Here is a 17325-nt window from a genome sequence, read left to right on the forward strand (position 1 = left end):
ACACACACTTACTATCGGTCGATCGGCTCAGGTCGAAATGGCAACCCCCGGACTCAGACAGCCTTTGTTACTCAGACAGCGACTCCCCGTCATTTCCGTTTGGTGTTGTTGGTCACCCGAGTTGCAAGAAACCAACGAAACAGTGTTCCATGGAGTCGAATCTTGTTGCTGGTCGCAGATAAATAAAGTTTGTGAATTGTAGCTAAGGATGATGGACGAACAAACTGGAATGAGAGCGGCGGCTGAGAATGAGAAAGGGAGAGGGAGCAGTGGAACAGATAAACACACTGCTACTAGTACTACTCTCGTACTGTACTACTGTGGCGTGGCTATCTACTGGAGTACCACACTACCTGTCGAGTGGGGACCAGATGAGCGAACAGGCGTGGACCCCAATGGCACCAGCGAAACCTTTGCCCTTCCGGCGACGAGTGCGAGACCATCCACCCGACCACGGCGGCGACCACATGCCAGCGGAGCGAGCCACGGCTGGTTGATTTGGTTGATTGCCTCCTTCGTTCGTCCACGCTCAATTATCCATCCAATCACCAGAGTTCGCAACTCGCCGTCTCCAAAAGAGAAAGGGAAAACGGGAAAAGGCTTTCTTCGTGTCAACGACCCACCCTGCCTAAAATCTGAATCTCCCACGATTTTTTACGAGCACGGAATTGTCCCACCTCGCTTACCGACGCATCGCGGCGCCGCTTCAAAACCCCAAAAATTCACAATTCACCACCGCCGCGACGGGCCCCGCTCTCTCTGAAGCCGGCCGCGCCGAGACGCCCAAAGCACACACTCTCTCTCGCTGTCTCTCTCTCCTTCCATTTCATTTCTACACGCACCAAACGCCCCCAAAACCACCAGAAACACACGCGCAGACGCTGCCCCGGCCCCGCCCCCAACACTCTCTCTCGGATCCCCTTTCCTCTCTTCCTTCGCCGCGGGCGCGCCACGGCGGCGACGGGTCGGGTCTCGCTGTCGTCGCCGCTGCTGCCGAAATGGGGTACCTCTCCTGCCGCGCGGACTCGTCGGTGGCGACGTGCCGGTCCATCACCGCCATCTCGCCGCTGCCGCTGTCGCGGCGGTCGGGGGTCGGCGGCAGGCGGCGCGCGCTGCCGGCGGCGGCGAGGGAGGGGGATGGTGGGGAGGCGTCGTCCGCCGCCGCCACCATCGAGCGGTTCGCGTACGACGAGCTGGAGGCGGCGACCTCCCACTTCGCGGACGCGGCGCTGCTCGGGAGGGGCAGCCACGGGGCGGTGTACAAGGCGGTGCTCGCCTCCGGCCGCGCCGTCGCCGTCAAGCGCCCCTCCCCGCGCCGCCCCGAGGTGGACAACGAGATCCGCATCCTCTCCTCCGTCCGCGGCCCGCGCCTCGTCAACCTCCTCGGCTTCTCCGACTCCGGCGCCGGCGCCGGCGCCGACCAGCAGCAGCAGCAGCACCGCCCGCGCCTGCTCGTCGTCGAGTACATGCCCAACGGCACGCTCTACGAGCTGCTCCACTCCAACCCGCGCCCGCCCGGGTGGCCGCGCCGCGTCCGCCTCGCGCTCCAGACGGCGCGCGCGCTCCGCGCGCTCCACGACGCCGATCCCCCCGTCATCCACCGCGACGTCAAGTCCGCCAACGTCCTGCTCGACGCCAACCTCGACGCGCGCCTCGGCGACTTCGGCCTCGCCCTCCGCGTGCCCAAGCGGCTACCCGGCGACGCCGCCGCCAATGCCGCCGCCACGCCGGCGCCGGCGGGCACGCTCGGGTACCTCGACCCGGCCTACGTCACGCCGGAGAGCCTCAGCACCAAGACCGACGTCTTCAGCTTCGGGATCCTGCTGCTCGAGATCATGAGCGGCCGCAAGGCCATCGACGTCCAGCACTCGCCGCCGTCGGTGGTGGAGTGGGCGGTGCCCCTGCTGCGGAAGGGGAAGGTGGCCTCGCTGTTCGACCCACGGGTGGCGCCGCCGCGTGACCCGGTCACCCGGAGAGACCTAGCCGCTCTGGCGGCGAGCTGCGTGCGGTCGTGCAGGGAGCGGCGGCCGTCGATGGCCGACATAGTTGATCGGCTTGTGGTTCTCAGCAAGGCCGTGTCGGGCAAAATGTGGAACGGGCTCGCCGTGGTTGGGAACCCCTGCGCTGTCGTGGATGTCCAGAAGACCATCGCGAAGCGAGCTGCTGCTGCTGCTGCAGGCGATAGAGCCGCGTCGCAGCGGGAGCTGACTTCGGCATTGGCATTTGATGATGATGAGAAGAAGGAGGAGGATGCGCCGAATGCAGGTGCGTTAGAGGAGGATGAGGTGCCATTGGTGGGTGCGAAGAAAGCACCCCGGCCATTGAAGAATGGGAAGATGTTCTCTGAGCCAGGGGCAAGGGAGAGGAGAAATCTCTTGGAGCTCATGGCTCGGATTGATGGTGTCGCCGGCCAAAGATTTGGCATAACTCGGGCAAGAACAGTGCGTGCCGCTAGTGAATCTATCGAAAAAGATGCGACTGTGTTGCTCCTGAGGAGAAATCAAACTGTGAAAGTACTTGGATCGGAGGCCCTTTCTAAAGCTGATATCTTTTCAAGTTTGGATGCAAAAATTAAGCATGAATTGGGGAAAGAGCAGCAAGAGGAGGCAGGAAAAATCAAGCATGAATTGGTGAAAGAGCAGCAAGAGAAGGCAGGAAATATCAAGCAGGAATTGGTGAAAGAGCAGCAAGAGAAGGCAGGAAATATCAAGCAGGAATCAGGGGAAGAGCAAGAGAAGGCAGGGAAAACCAAGCATGATGCAGGGAAAGGGCATGTTGAGAAGGCAGTGGGAATCAATCTTGAAGCAGGGAAGGAGCAGGAGAAAGTAGAGAAAAACCAAGAGAAAGAAATGAAAATCCAAGAAAAACTTGGGGAAATCTTTGATAAAGCAATGAAATCTGAAGAAAAGACAGGGCAAAATCCTGGCATAGAAAAGAAAATCCAAGACACGGCAGAGAAGAAACAAGAGCATGATGCTAGGGTAGTCCAAGACAAAGTGGAGAAGATCCAAGACGAAGCCAAGAAAATCCAATGAGTGTAAAGAGTTAAAATAATGCAACTGTTCTTAATCAATTATTGCTTGGCAGTTGATCTGAGGACAAGGCCCATCATGTATGGATCTCATTGCTTCGATGTCATGATGAGATTTCTAGTTCTAGAGATAAGATCCTGGAAATCACTTACCAGCAACCTGGCCATCCATTTCGGAAATCGGTACTGTGCTGGTAATGTCATCAAGGCTTAAGTCCTAAGGTCTCCGGTGATAACCAATGCAACACAAACTGTGGTTAATCCTCTGTAAGATTGACTGGATCAGGAAGGCTGGAAGGCTGGAAGGCTGGAAGTCTGAGCAGCAAGGCACGGTTGATCAACAATACCTATTGTTGAGCATTTGAGATTTGTTAATGAAATTCATTCTCCATGTAAGCAACCGGTAATCGAGCAGCAAGGCACGGTTGATCAACAATACCTATTGTTGAGCATTTGAGTTTTTTTAATGAAATTCATTCTCCATGTAAGCAACCGGTAATCATTTTGCTGCTTCAGTTCAAGTTTGGAGCTTTAAAATGATCACTAGTTGGAAGTAGATTGTTGTAGCTTTTGCCCAACTTCTTTGATTCATTTTTTTCCCTATCTGCATAGAAGAATCACCAACTGTTCTGTTGATTGTATGTAGATAGGAAGCAGAAGTGCAATGTTAAGGAAAAAAAGTATTTTATCATTTTCATCTTGAGGTACATAAAGAAAATTTCATTCTATGCCCTTTTCTTCTACTCCTATGTTGCTAGTCATCTAGCCCTCCTGGGTCTGATGCATTTGGGTCTTGTCATTTTTCACTTGTTGAAACATCACAAATGCATAAGAATTATTGTCATAATCAGGATCAGGTTTTTGGCCATCAATAGGTTGGCGAGAGAATGACCATTTTGATAGGGTCCCTCCAATTAGCACATCGTCCTTATCTAAATTTCAAAAGCGCATTCATTGCCAATATATTCATCACATGAACTGTATGGAGGAACTGCATATTGCCGTTCCATCTGATTGTTTAAACCCAACTGTCTCCATGAATTTAATACATTCTTCAATATGATATGGGACATCTGCATGATTTAAATACTGAGAAATGAGAACGGATGGAAATGCCCAAAATGTTAAATGTTAACTCACTTGTTTGAGTATCATAAGAACAGTACTAACTTGTAAGGGTGTAAAACTAAGTTGTGCCACCTAGAAGGGGATACTGGCAAGTGGCATGATCATCTCTAGAGCTTGAGAGTATGAGCATTGCATTCCATCAGCATGATTTGTCATTACAAGATCTGCATCACATTGCTGTCCAATCAGAAATGTGTTTCTTTAAGAGAGAGAGTGCATTAGGAATCAAGGTTAGGAATTTGGTACGGTAGTTGGTAAAGCTGAACATGGGGAGTAGGAAGGAACTCAAGGCATGAGATGCTTCTGTCACCATAAATCTGTAGACATGGTACATTGATACATACAGGGTGTCATGCAGTCATGGAACGAAATTCAACCCACTTGTATGCGATGTAACAATGTCATAACTATTTGTTTTTTTAAGAAAAAAAAAGAAGTGTGACATTGCTACCAAGAGATAGGATCGGCTAAGAACTTCTAGATGATCAGGCTGATTAAACACTGGTCATGATTGATTGCCTCGAGCCTCCAGATAATTATATGGAGGTCATGCATGAACTGGTCCACTAATACAATCACATTGCAGGACAGGCACTTAATAAATGATAAGTTGATGGTTGCACTTCAATAGCAGTATACAAAAACTAGATCATCATAAGATACCATGAAAAATAAGTTGTTTTCCTTTGAGGCTTTTTTAGCACTGTTTCTTTGAGACTTGATGAGAAGACGACTGGGCACCTAGTTAGTGATGATATTGTATCCACCACGGCAAACTTAATCTTCTGCTGAAAATAGTAGGCAACACTCTTGATGATATTGTCACCTGTCACAAACTCAGCTGTGTCATCTATAAAGATGATAGAGGCACTGACCCGACAGTGTTCATAATGGAAGAATGATGGCTATTATGCAACAGGTGCTTGAAAAAGAATGCGCAGCTGCCGTTCCAAAAGCTTCATCGACAATTAGTCGTATCACATTCTTTTGGGGCCTCAGTTCTAAAATATTTCGTTCTGCTGTCACAATACACATTTTTTTTTCATTTTTCAAACCAAAGTACAGAAAATCCCTTTTTTGGTATATCATATTTGACCCAAAAAAATAGAGAAAAATCGACCATACAAAATTACAAATTCACTTTCCTACCATCTGGATATTCTTAACTCTAGTACCAGACAGACATGTAAGTCTGAAATTACCTCTCTCTTTTGTGAATATTTTGTAATCCCTAACTCACATGTGTTTTGTTTCCTGGAGCAGATAGCACTACTGGCAAGAGCATCGGTTTCATGATCTGCACTGTCGGCTTGCCGCTGGTTCTTTCCGTGCTCAGCTGCTGCTCTCTAGTAGTGATACAGTCATGAACTGACAAGAGTTAAATCTCATTAAACTACACTTGGTCGCTGCATAAACTATCGCAAAACTACACTATTAGGGTCGTTTGGAACGCATGAATTTCGTAGGATCTTGACAAGAGTTCTATAGGAAATTCCCAGAAAATATTTTTTTTCCCATTCCAAACAGGAACTTAATAACTTCGCTAATTTGGATCGAAGGCATCTTTGAGTGCCTGTGCTCTAGGTGACATTCAGAGATGCTCTAAAAACTTTTTAGTCAAGCGATGAATGATGAGAGAGGAAAAAAACGATAGCTTCCTTCCAAACGTTTGCCGAATAGGATTCTTTCTCCTGGGCACGTCAGAGTATCGTATTGTTGCAGTTGGTTCTATATGCAAGCCGTGAGTCACCCAGTTGCATTGGAGAAAGCATCATTTTGGAAGGCATGGACCAGGCCGTGTGTGCATTGTGCAACATGTATGATTGATTCTTTTTTTTTCTTTTACATGTATGATTGATAGTTTTGGTACACTTGTTGCCTACTTGTCTGGGAGATTTCATTTTATATTATAGTAGAATGGTGTGATGATTCATTAGCTTTGTCTTTTTTTTGTCAGTTTTGTTACTCTGAAAGTTGGTGCTGATTGCCAACCTGACAGGATAAAGATAGGGTTATCCCGTTGGGATAACGCAAGATCAATGTTTTCCCCCCTCATATGAGATATCTGATTTTTGCCCTGTTGCTACTCCCTCCGTCTCAAAATATAAGAATCTATGCTGCCTGTCCAGATTCGTTGTACTAGAAAATATCCCATCCGGTCCTAGGTTCTTATATTTTGGGACGGAGAGAGTATGTCTCAGGAACAGTTGGCACAAGTGTACCTCACTCACATTTATACACTTGAAATTCATAGACACTAGATTCAGCCCATAAGGTTATTGGGTCTCCCTGAGAGTGAGAGGTCGTGGATAGATAATTGGGGGAATAAGTTTAGTTTAGTTCTCGTAATTTACCACCGAGTTTGAAATTCATGTCTGAACCGTAATATCATATATGAGTATATGACATGTCTCAACTCCCAAGATTAGTGTAAATAAGATCTGATCTCAATTCTCAAGATGGTTCGAAGGGTGGTTTCGGCTGAGGTTGAGTTTAAATCGTATCGTTAATCAATAGATATGATGCGTCTCTCGACTTTTAAAACCAATACAAACAAGATCTTAAGACGATTTGGAGAACGATTTCGACTAACGTAACATCTACGTGGCTTGGCTGGTTTGACTTGTTCTCGTCCCACGCTTACTTTCTGTTGCTGCGTTCTGGCACTGTCCATTGCGAGATGTTAGAAACACGAGAGAGGCGCACGCACGGACGCACGGCATCATATGGGCTTGGTGGCGTTGCAACCGGAAAACCCCGAGCGATTGGCTCTCTTTTCTCGCGCGACGAAAAACCGAGACATTGGGCTGTCTTCATCGTGAGGAAAGGAAAGCAAAACGCCGCACACAGGGCGGCATACTCATGCTTTGACTCACACACAACAATCGTAAGACGAGCATTTTTACGGTTCCCATGGTGCTGTGCCGCCCCATGCATGCTCAAGCATTCTTCATCCCAGAAAAATTCGAACATGGATCGAGAGGCAAGAACAGTGTACAATTGCGTTTTGCAAGGAAAGAATATGGGCCAGCCAATCGTGTTTGTTTCCCAGAATGGATTAGCAGGAACAGCTTCATTCAGACAAAAACGGTGCAATCTGTATGCATTGCAGTAACACGGTAGCCTGACGATATGCCGCTCAAGCGTGAGCTGTAGCGCTGTACCCGGTAAGGTGTCAATACTGTAGTGAAGAACAACATCCATCATCACATCACATTGTAACAAGATTGGTCATTGCGCTGGGAGTTTTCAGTTGCCTTCCTGCAAATATTGACAAGAACATGTCAATGACTCGATTGACATCATATTAACGCTAATTCACCGCATTACGCATGAGTGAGTAATAGGCTTATAGCCAAAAATAAATAAAGAAGATTTGTTGCTAAGCAAAAGGTAATATACAGGAAATTCATAAAGGACGTAGTGAGTGATTAATATGCCTGTGTGACGTTTTTTCTATTCATCAGATTCAACCATTTTAGAAATTGCAAGCGTACAAGGTAGCAGTAAACTACGCAATACTGAACATGCTGCATACCTCTAATATGGACTTTGCTTCAGATTCAAATGCCTTGCATAAAATCTCATAGTTTTTTTCAAGTCCAATCTGTGGAAACTGGAAGGATCAGGATATGAACATCTTAATCAATAAAAACTATAGTTTATAGGCAAAATGATACCAATGGATCTACTCGCGATGGCGAAGTACTGGATATTACATATCTGCAGGAGAAGAGTTACATTGAAATGTTTCAACCATCGGTCAACGCAATATTAACAACCAACAATAAGTTACAAATTCACCATAAATAAGCTGTGGAGGAAAAATACTTCACCTCAACTTCTTGTAGAAAGCCATAGCAAGGTTATTAGCTTTCTGAACTGTTAACATTACTGCTCCCATTTGGCTCTGCATGTACACGCTATCAAAATCAGATGATCCTCCATGCTGAGATTTCAGGATAGCAATTGAGCTAAAAAATGTACTACATGATAAGACAGATGAAGGAACGGAAGGTATCATAGCAGAATATATGTGCACATAATATTTCTAGAAATATGTGCACATAAAATTGAGCAGACCATTATAGTATACCATCAGAAACTTCTAAACAAGTCACATTACCTTACAGGCTATAAGTTCGACCAACTCCATTAGAAATTTTCCCAGCCCCTTCCCCTGGGCAGAAGACTCCATCTGTAACTCATAGACATAAACAACAGGAACATCTTCTTCCAAAACAAATCTGTAGTGTACAAAACCAATCAAGCGATCTTCATTACATGCTTCATGTGTAAATTCTAGTCTTGAATCTTGCTTCATAATATTTTGGGTGGTAATGGCATTTGAAGATTGCCGGACAAAGATATATCGTGCTTCTGGGGCAACCATTTCCCGGCGCTTAACTTTCTCTTCTGAAGGCCATTCTAGCCCATATTGTCCCTCCATGTTAACCTAAATATTACATTTATGGGGAAACTGTAAAAGGAAGATATGCAAAATATCCAGCAGCACTAAGAGCAAAATGAAAGGGGAATATATGTGACCTTGAGAAGATTTTGGATATACTTCCTTGTTGGTAATGGAAGTTGATTTCCATATCCATACTCCAAGTAGACCAAAAGACCTAAGTATAAGAAAAGGTGAGATTGATATAATGCCCACAACACACATAAAAGAAAATTGCACTGTACTGAATAGGAGTTGTTAGGGCCTAGTGTCAGAATTTATAGAGGTAAATTTGACATTAGAAGTTTTTTACTTTCGCTGGGAATATTAGTAGTTTCTACATCATGATGGAACATTACTAGTCCTAAGGTAGTGAATTTTGTTCACCAAACAGACAATGTAGGCTACCATTGCTCTGATACTTGTGAAAATCAGGAAATTGCGCTAGATGATCCTTCATGGCTACAGCTTTCCTTATAAGTTCTTCGACAGCCTTCTTTCTCCCCAATATCTAGGCAAAGGCAGAAGATTATCTGAATGAGACCCTCATATTAGATACATCTCCACTATTACTCCTCAAATGCTACCTCAGTGACAGGAGTAACAAACCACCCACCAAATAAGTAAAAAAAGAAAAAAAAAACTTTTGACAAAAATCTAGATGTTGCAGCATACGTGTACTACAGAAGAAAACAAGGGTCTAATAAAGTTGACACTGCAGCTTTGCAGTTTATGAAAATAAAGGAAATCGACACACTTGTAGGGTTTGAAGCGCGCGCTAATTGAACTCTGACATAACCAAGTGCCAAACATCATCTACCAAAAAATAAACAAAATCTTGTCAGCTATTCGGTTTCGCGGAATATAAAACAAATCGTATCAGCCATGAGTAATCGACTATGGGTAGGGCGAAACGAACAAGCTATCGATACTGGCCCCATCAACAAGAGGAGAGGAGAGAAATATAAAGACCTCCTTCCTGCTCAGCCTCTTCCCCACGCCGCCGTTGCTGCTGCTGCTCCGAGGCCTCTTTTTCTCCGCCGTCGCCATTATCGCAGCGCTTGCTGGCTGCGTCTCGGAATCTTGATCGGGTCTCTCTCTCCTCTCTCCTCTCTCACCCTATAAAAATATATGTTTGGCTTCTCACTATTACATAAAAAAACATGAAGTTTGACATGATCAGTAAGCAATTACAACAAATAAAAATCTGATATTTGCCATGAGAAATATGCAACAAATAAAAACTCTCATTTTCTACTTGTCAGCATCAAACCAAGAACATCAAACTAAGCATCAGTATTGCAGCTAAGAACAGTTTTATTCATTCATTTGATTTCTAAGGGAATTGGTTTTGACTAACCTGATAATAAAAAGAAGTTTTCACAGCTGCTTGTGGAGTTGGAGGTGGATCAGAGCAGCTGCCAAGCATCTGGACGAGTAATACCGGTGGCGGTGGAAGTGGAAGGTGATGGCGGCACCGGTGGATGTGGCCGAGCGACGGTAGCGGTGGCGGAAGCCGATGGCGATGGCGGCGGAGGTGGGTTGATGTGGCGGAGCAATGGCTCCGGTAGCAGAAGCGGATACGAGTAATACCGGCGGTGGTGGAAGTGGATGGTGATGGCGGCGCCGGTGGATGTGACCGAGAGACTGCAGCGGTGGCGGAAGCGGATGGCGATGGCGGCGGTAGCAGAAGTGGATAGCGATGGTGACGGAGATGGACTGAACGAAATTTGTGAGTAGAGAACGAGAGCGGCAGCACAAGTTGGCGGCGGAAGCGAGAACAAGCAGCGGGGGAGAAGAGGAGCCTTCCGCCGCCGAGGCCACTCAACCACGCCGCCGGCGAGCCGCCAGATCCGGTGCTGATTTCTCCTGGTAGCCGTCGACGAGCTCTGAGGGTGCCGGCCAGGGGAGGAGGGCCGCCGGTCGGGGAGAAGATGAGGACCGCCGGCCGTGGGAGGAGACTGGGTCGCCGGCCGCACCGCCCCGCGAAGAGAGGAGGGGAGGGGGAGAGGGGCGCCGCCGGCGGGGTAGCCGAAGGAGGATGCCGGACTGCCGGTGTAGGGAGTTTTTTTTTTAAAACTGATTTTAGGGTGTTTAGTGTAAATTTTAGACCTCCACACAAATTACGAAAAATATTAGAACTGGAACAAAAATTTCAAACTATAAAAATTAAAACCACCCCTAAAAACCACTTGCACTATGGAATTAAGATTTTAGATCGATGACCTTAGCCTATGTGGTACTCTCCAAGAGACAGAGTCAGGCTGTCTCTTGATTGTTCAGCTTCTCAAATAGGCCATTAATTTTTTTTTTACATATTGATATGTGCATGGACATACCAGACTTATACCAGATTGACACCTGGCAAAATTTTGCAGATAGTTAACTATTTTTTTAGGCAGCCGTGTGGGAAAATGCTGGGGATCAAGCGCCTGATCCGCCAAAAAAAAATCAGGCGCCCCCTACCCCACAAGCGCCTCCGCCTGCCTCCCACGCATCTCCACCACTTGCGCCCCGTTGCAACGAATCCCCACATATTATGGAAACGCTTTATTAAAGGAATCCATTTCATTTTTTTTGTTTCAGCAACAATGTTACAGCTAGTGTACTTATGATGTTTCATTATGTATGGATGAAATGTTGCAGTGAATTGAAATATTCTTTTACAACAAATTACCCACATATTATGGAAATGCTCTATTAAGAGAATCCGTTTCAATTTTTGTTCCACCAACAATGTTTCAGCAAGTGTACTCATAATGTTTCACTATGTATAGATCAAATGTTGTAGTGAATTGAAACATTATTTCGCTATCTGCTGAAACATTGTTTTATATATGGTGAAACAATACCTGATTTTTTTTTGGAAAGCGTTTGTTTCTTACATTGTAGTGAAATGTTTCATAGGTGATTTGGTTGTGTTTCAGCTTTTTTAAATGATTGAAACATTTTTGATCTACTTAGTGAAATAATTCCAATCTACTTGGTGGAACAGGGTGCTCGATTTGTATGCGCCTCGTGCCACGTGGCCCAATAATATGCTAGGATCAACACCTTGCAATCGACATAAGAGATTTCCACACTTTGTTCATAGCAGAAGTAGCTGAGTTATGGCGCTATGGGGTCCTATTCTATCTCATGGAAAGTTGATGAAAATTCAACCTTGTAGTTGTGAACATATCCAAGATACTACCAGATAGAACAAACTGGTGTAGAATAGTTGAGAAAATAGCCCGCTTTCAACCTCCGATGGAATTGAAGTGTTAGTGTGTCACATCTTACGGGTTGACAATTCACAGCTGCTAAGATGGTGTTTGGATCCAAGGACTAAATTTTAGTTCCTATCACATTAGATGTTTGGACACTAATTAGAAATATTAAATGTAGACTAATAATAAAACTAATTGCATAAATAAGAGCTAATTCGTGAATTTTTTAAGCCTAATTAATCCATATTAGCACGTGTTACTATAGCATCACATAGGATAATCATGGATTAATTAGCTCAATAGATTCGTCTCGCGAATTAGTCTAGAATTATAGAATGGGTTTTGTCATTAGGCTACGTTTAATACTTCTAATTAGTGTCCAAACATCCGATATGACATAGACTAAAATTTAGTTGCTAGATCCAAACAGGCCCTAAAATGCTGGTATCGATCCAGAAAAGAGTATTTTCACTTTCCCAAGAAGAACATACTCCATCAAAAAAAGGCAACCTAGGAGGATCCCCTGGATCCCCTCCTAGTCCAACGAATTTGGACAACCCTCAGTCCAGATTCGTTATACTAGGAGGGGTGTAGGTTGCCTCTTTTTTGGGATGGAGGAAGTAATCCTTTTTCTTTTTTGACTAACAACTTTATACTACTCTCCGGTTCAATAATTCGGACAACGCCTCTGCCGGCAATTTGATCATTGCAAGTGTGATTTACTCAGCAAGCAAAACTGTGTAAACATTGTGTTAACAATTGCTTGGACAACATCATTTTAACTCTGGACTTGGTTCATAAATCTCATTGGACAACAAAATAGCTTCATGAATCGGGATAGATAGCTCCTGTTGAGTCATCCAGGCAAGCGAGAGAAGAATTCAGGCAGGATAGTTTCATTTATCACCACACCATGTTTGCTGGAGTAGACATCATCAGCCATACTTTCCAGGTCCTTCACATCATCCATAGACATCGTAATGTACTCATTAAGATTATTGGTGGTTCCATCTGAAACAGTTAAGGAAACAAGTATAAAAGAACGAGCTGCGTGCTGCACAATGAATTTCAAATTATTATACAAAAAAAAAACTGTGGATTAAAGTGATTCCTTCTAAATCCAACATACCACCAAAGATGGTGTTTATTTCCAGTGACCCTGTTACTAATTATCACAAACCTATCCGGCCGTGAAATTTTCTACGTGCGATTTCAGGTTTTCAACTTATCATTTTGGCAGTATCTTCATTTTGGCAGCACAATGAAAATCACAAGAAATGGTTTGGCCATATGATCTGATACCTTCTGCAACAATTGATTCATACTTTGGGGGCAACTGAATCCAATTCCCTGCATGATCCTTCATGTGGCTTCTATCAGATGCAAATGATCGAAGAAATACAGGAGCATGAATCACACGGAAAAGCCTGTAAACATAGATGGAAAATTGTTAGACCTTTGAGAACTCTTCTGCAAAAGAAGGAAAAGAAAATGAAAGCTTAATATGCATCAGTGCATTGCCTCATATACTTTCACACACAAATGCCCCAAAGATGAAAAAGAAAGCAACACTAACCTAGCATGTACATCAAGAGTTAGAGGTCGCTTCCACTTCATCTAAACAATTGATGCAGTTGTATTGCATGGACTGACATTGTTACAATTCTAAACCTGGGTACATCTCAACATCTCAACGCCCCTTTACACATGCAAAAAGATGCACGCTGACTCCTACATACTATAGATAGGAGCATATTATAAACTTCGTAACATCTAGATATGACATATAAGTGTACCATAAACAAGTTTTGTGAAAGAATTGAACCAGTAAGAACAGAATAAACAGAGTGTTTACCTCCTGTAGGTAGAGTTGCCAAATGATAATGGTCGTATGGCATCAGAAAAGTACTGGATGAATGAACATGGGAAAGGAAGGCTGGAGTCCAAATCCCAAACAAGATCAAGTACTTCTCCATTTTTTCGCCTAGACTTTCATATGCAAATCAAGAAGTAGATGACACTAAATGCTTGCTCCATGATATAAAATGTTCTATTTTATGTTGGTAGTGCATAATAACACCGAACTAAATAAATTTGGCACAATAACGAATTTAGCATTTACCTGGATACAAATTACATGATAATCCCACAGGACAAAACCATCACCGCTATGACTTGCTTTCTGATACCAGAGAGGAACCTGGCAATGGAATATGGAAGGGAAATATCATCACCATAAAAATATATACAGATATTGGGATAAATGCAATCCTAACTAAGAAGATCAAAAACAGAAAAGAGGTAAATACATACAGCAAAAGATTAGAAGGCGAATACAAAAGATATGATAAGACCACCTTCTTTTCCTCATTTGATATGAAAACAGCATATAAGTCGGTGCCAGCAGGATCAGAAATTCCACTTCTAATGAGTTCCTTACATAGAAAGTGAACATTTTCTTCACTACATGTGGGAAATGAAATCCAATCATTACTTGATGAGTAAAAATAGAAAATATTTCCAATTTTGATAGCATTATTTACAGCTAGAGGAAACTAATTTAACAATATCGGCACAAGCTGGTAAACAGCAAAAAATGAGCACAGATGAAAAATATAAACAGAAAGTCACATGTTACTCTATAAACGATGCAGGTGCCCTAAGCAATATAAGATACTAATTTTGGTTTAAAAAGGAATCCTCACAAGATATGTATGTGATTATTCCAAAGCATAATGTTAGAATGTTCAAATGTTAAAACAATCTTGCATTGATGCAAAATAATGAATCTATGCTACTTAAAATGTTAGTAGTGGTAGTGTCTATTTCCACACCACCCCTACCACTAACATCTAGGCCCACAATCTATAATATTACACCATCTTTCAACAGGTACTCCTCCATTTCACTATTGGCTCCCCCAAATTTCAAAATCACCTACTTGTCCAATAAGAAAAATCATGGTATTACTTAGACTAAATAAGTACTTATCAATTGATTTAATAAGCTAGAAACTCAATTTGTTTTCCGTTGCAATGCACGGGCTCTAAGGTAGTTGAACTAAAAATATCCACTGAATTTCGTTCAAAAACAATGTCCACTGGATGACGTAGATCTTTGCCAAAGAAGGTTAATCAATGTAACTATAAGATAAAGAACGAGATCATTGAAACTCATACATAGCTTGATGATGATAATCATCTGAAGCTTAATATGTTGTATATACTACTATACTAGTAACTAGTATAGGTTCAATCTCAAGAATGGGATTGAAACCATCAGTTGCTTTGCTCTCTATCAGACTATCACTAACCAAAACCCATTCGAAGTCTCAAACATTCATAAATTACAATTATGTCGCCTAACTTGATGTCTAGATTGTACCGTTACCAACTGAAATTCTGTGCATCTCTATCCCCATCAACGAAACAATAAACCCTGCATCTCCGTCCCCATCCAGGAAGCAGAAACAACCAGATCCCAATTCCCAACCTCATCACCTTGCCAGAGGCAATCTACCCAGCACTTGGTGAAGAATTCACGGCGAGAGTCATTCATGCCTCGCTGCCTGCATCTAAGTAGCCAAGCACGGAACAAAAGAATCGGGTATGGAGAGAGAAGGGCTTACCAGTAGTACGGGGTGTGCGTGAACGCGGAGGCTTCGAGAGGAGGGGAAGGAGGAGGTGGCGGCGGGGTTGCGCCGCCGGCTACTCGGTCGTCGGCCATGGAGGACGGCGGCGGCGGCGGTGGCGGCGGCTGGGGCTGGCCGAGGGGCTGCCGGACTCGAGATTAAGGCCAGGACGGCCTCCAGGCTTCATCGTACGGCCTAGTGGGCCTCAATGGGCAACGGCCCACAAGTGCACCGGCCCGTCAATCTGAGGACGCATCCAACCACAAACTTTACAGCAATTTTGAGCATTATTTTCTGAAGCGGCAATAAAGCCTTCAATCGGCATCGGAAAAAGTACACCGAAGATCCCTCAATTGTCATCGAGTTACGAAATCGTCCCTTAACCGTAAAACCGGATACAACGCATCCCTTAACTTATAAAACTAGTGCAAACTAGGTCCCTCGGTGATTTTGACTTCGGTTTTATCCGACATGACAGCTGACTCAGCGTGGGACTCACGTGGGTCCCACATGTCAGCCTCTTATTCCTCCCCCTCCCTACCTCTCTTCTCTTCTCTCTCCTCTCCTCTCCACGGGTGGCGACGGGGGAGCAGCTGGGTGCCTTGGCCGCGGTGTGGCAGCCGAAGTCGCAGAGGAGGCACGAGTGCCGCGCGGGAGGCAGCCAGCTTGTTGGTGGCGCGGAGGAGTGAGGCCGATGCGGTGACCGTGGCGGCGAGCTCACGGGTGTTGCCCTGGATGAGGAGGCGATGACCGTCGAGCACGAAGCAGCGCACGCCGTAGCCCTCCTGCGGGCAGTGCCCAAGCTCCCGAAGCGCGTCCACGTGTCCCAGCGACGCCGCGCGCGCACAATGCTGCCCCCGCGCAGAGGTCGCGGTCCGTCCACCGCGCCCTTCCGCTTCCTCCCTCCACCGCCGCTGTCGCCACCACGGCACCCAGCAGGCACAGAACACACACGACTTCAACAACAGGAGAAGGGGAAGGAAACGGAGATAGGGAGAGAGATAGGGCGGCGAGAGGAGGCGGCGCCACGGCCGACGCGGGGTGGGAAGATGGCGCGCCCTCGCGCTCCGCCCTCAGCGGCGGCGGGTGAGGAGAAGGGTGGTTCGTTCAGGTGGGTTTCCCCTGAAGCCGCTCTTGGCGACGGCGATCCGAGCAGCTAGCTCAAGACCAGTATGATCTCATCGATCTCTCAAGATCACGAGCTCTCACAAGGAATCGAGTGTGTTTGGGTTGTTTGTGCCGTGCCAAGCGGGAGCGGAGGGATGCAGGGCACAACGACGACCAAGGCCGGGCGCAATGGCTTCCGCGCCGGCGCCGGCGTGGAAGGCCCCAGCGCGATGAAGGTGACTGACGGGAGGAGCGATGCCACCGTGGCAGCCCGCAAGGTCAGGACATGCGCTGTCGGGACATGCGCGGCATGTCGGGCGTAGAGACCAAGGACTCCCTGACCATCGTCGCGCTGTAGTCGCCAGTCACCGTCGAGCGCCCCGTCTGCGGTGACCTCGAGGAGCACGTCCCCATGCCATGTAAGCACAAATGCGATACCTTTTAATTTGAGCATATATTCTTCATGGTTGAATACTTTAACTACAATACTGAAAATGCGTCTCTCGTTGCATGAACGTGTCCCACGCATCGATGAGATCAACGACGGCATAAAGCTAGCTACCGCGCCGCCATCAGCGCCGCTCCTGACACGCCCGCGCGCGACTCCTCCCACTGCCGCCCGTGCCCCGCTGCTCCGTCGCAGGCCGCCGCCCGCGCTTGCTTCCACCTCTGCGCCAATCGCCGCGGCGCCTGCCTGTGCCCGGCCCGTCGCTGCCGTGTCGCCACGCCACCCCGCCGCCTGTTTCCTGCCTCGCCCTGCCGGCCGGCC

General features: G+C 46.0%; 3 protein-coding genes across 5 annotated transcripts; 1 reads left to right on the forward strand and 2 right to left on the reverse strand.

Annotated features, from left to right (window-relative positions):
* The first annotated feature begins 656 nt into the window (after nucleotides 1-656).
* Nucleotides 657-3774, forward strand: LOC127774689 (serine/threonine-protein kinase-like protein At3g51990). The gene has a single exon (XM_052300975.1). It carries the CDS (start codon nucleotides 999-1001, stop codon nucleotides 3033-3035), a length of 2037 nt encoding a protein of 678 aa, XP_052156935.1. The 5' UTR covers nucleotides 657-998; the 3' UTR covers nucleotides 3036-3774.
* A 3443-nt stretch (nucleotides 3775-7217) lies between these two features.
* On the reverse strand, nucleotides 7218-10676 carry LOC127772601 (uncharacterized). 3 transcript variants are annotated; one of them, XM_052298545.1, is made up of 9 exons: nucleotides 9970-10676; nucleotides 9582-9728; nucleotides 9018-9120; nucleotides 8708-8787; nucleotides 8286-8615; nucleotides 7996-8069; nucleotides 7840-7882; nucleotides 7698-7766; nucleotides 7218-7420 (listed from the first exon to the last, which is right to left on the reverse strand). In XM_052298545.1, exons 1-9 carry the CDS (start codon nucleotides 10036-10038, stop codon nucleotides 7409-7411), a joined length of 927 nt encoding a protein of 308 aa, XP_052154505.1. In that variant the 5' UTR covers nucleotides 10039-10676; the 3' UTR covers nucleotides 7218-7408. The 3 variants fall into 3 exon arrangements, with proteins under 3 accessions (XP_052154505.1, XP_052154507.1, XP_052154506.1); XM_052298547.1 differs by having other exon boundaries at nucleotides 9582-9755; XM_052298546.1 differs by lacking the exon at nucleotides 9582-9728.
* A 1385-nt stretch (nucleotides 10677-12061) lies between these two features.
* On the reverse strand, nucleotides 12062-15601 carry LOC127772935 (protein N-terminal glutamine amidohydrolase). Its single transcript, XM_052298931.1, has 6 exons — nucleotides 15447-15601; nucleotides 14176-14281; nucleotides 13941-14018; nucleotides 13674-13807; nucleotides 13121-13245; nucleotides 12062-12829 (listed from the first exon to the last, which is right to left on the reverse strand). The coding sequence occupies exons 1-6, from the start codon at nucleotides 15542-15544 to the stop codon at nucleotides 12675-12677; spliced, it is 696 nt and encodes a 231-aa protein (XP_052154891.1). The 5' UTR covers nucleotides 15545-15601; the 3' UTR covers nucleotides 12062-12674.
* Nucleotides 15602-17325: the final 1724 nt, after the last annotated feature.

Source organism: Oryza glaberrima, chromosome 5, assembly GCF_000147395.1.
Source record: "Oryza glaberrima chromosome 5, OglaRS2, whole genome shotgun sequence".
NCBI lineage: Eukaryota > Viridiplantae > Streptophyta > Magnoliopsida > Poales > Poaceae > Oryza > Oryza glaberrima.

What these genes read in the sequence shown, in the direction of transcription:
- LOC127772601 (XM_052298545.1), bottom strand. Translation starts at nt 10,038, where the DNA reads ATGCTTGGCAGCTGCTCTGATCCACCTCCAACTCCACAAGCAGCTGTG. An exon ending in AGAGGCTGAGCAGGAAGGAG is followed by an intron (nt 9,121 to 9,581) that starts GTCTTTATATTT and finishes GCCTTTGCCTAG; the next exon opens with ATATTGGGGAGAAAGAAGGC. An exon ending in ATATCCAAAATCTTCTCAAG is followed by an intron (nt 8,616 to 8,707) that starts GTCACATATATT and finishes TGTAATATTTAG; the next exon opens with GTTAACATGGAGGGACAATA.
- LOC127774689 (XM_052300975.1), top strand. Translation starts at nt 999, where the DNA reads ATGGGGTACCTCTCCTGCCGCGCGGACTCGTCGGTGGCGACGTGCCGG.
- LOC127772935 (XM_052298931.1), bottom strand. Translation starts at nt 15,544, where the DNA reads ATGGCCGACGACCGAGTAGCCGGCGGCGCAACCCCGCCGCCACCTCCT. An exon ending in TATCAAATGAGGAAAAGAAG is followed by an intron (nt 14,019 to 14,175) that starts GTGGTCTTATCA and finishes TTCCATTGCCAG; the next exon opens with GTTCCTCTCTGGTATCAGAA. An exon ending in ATCATGTAATTTGTATCCAG is followed by an intron (nt 13,808 to 13,940) that starts GTAAATGCTAAA and finishes TGCATATGAAAG; the next exon opens with TCTAGGCGAAAAAATGGAGA.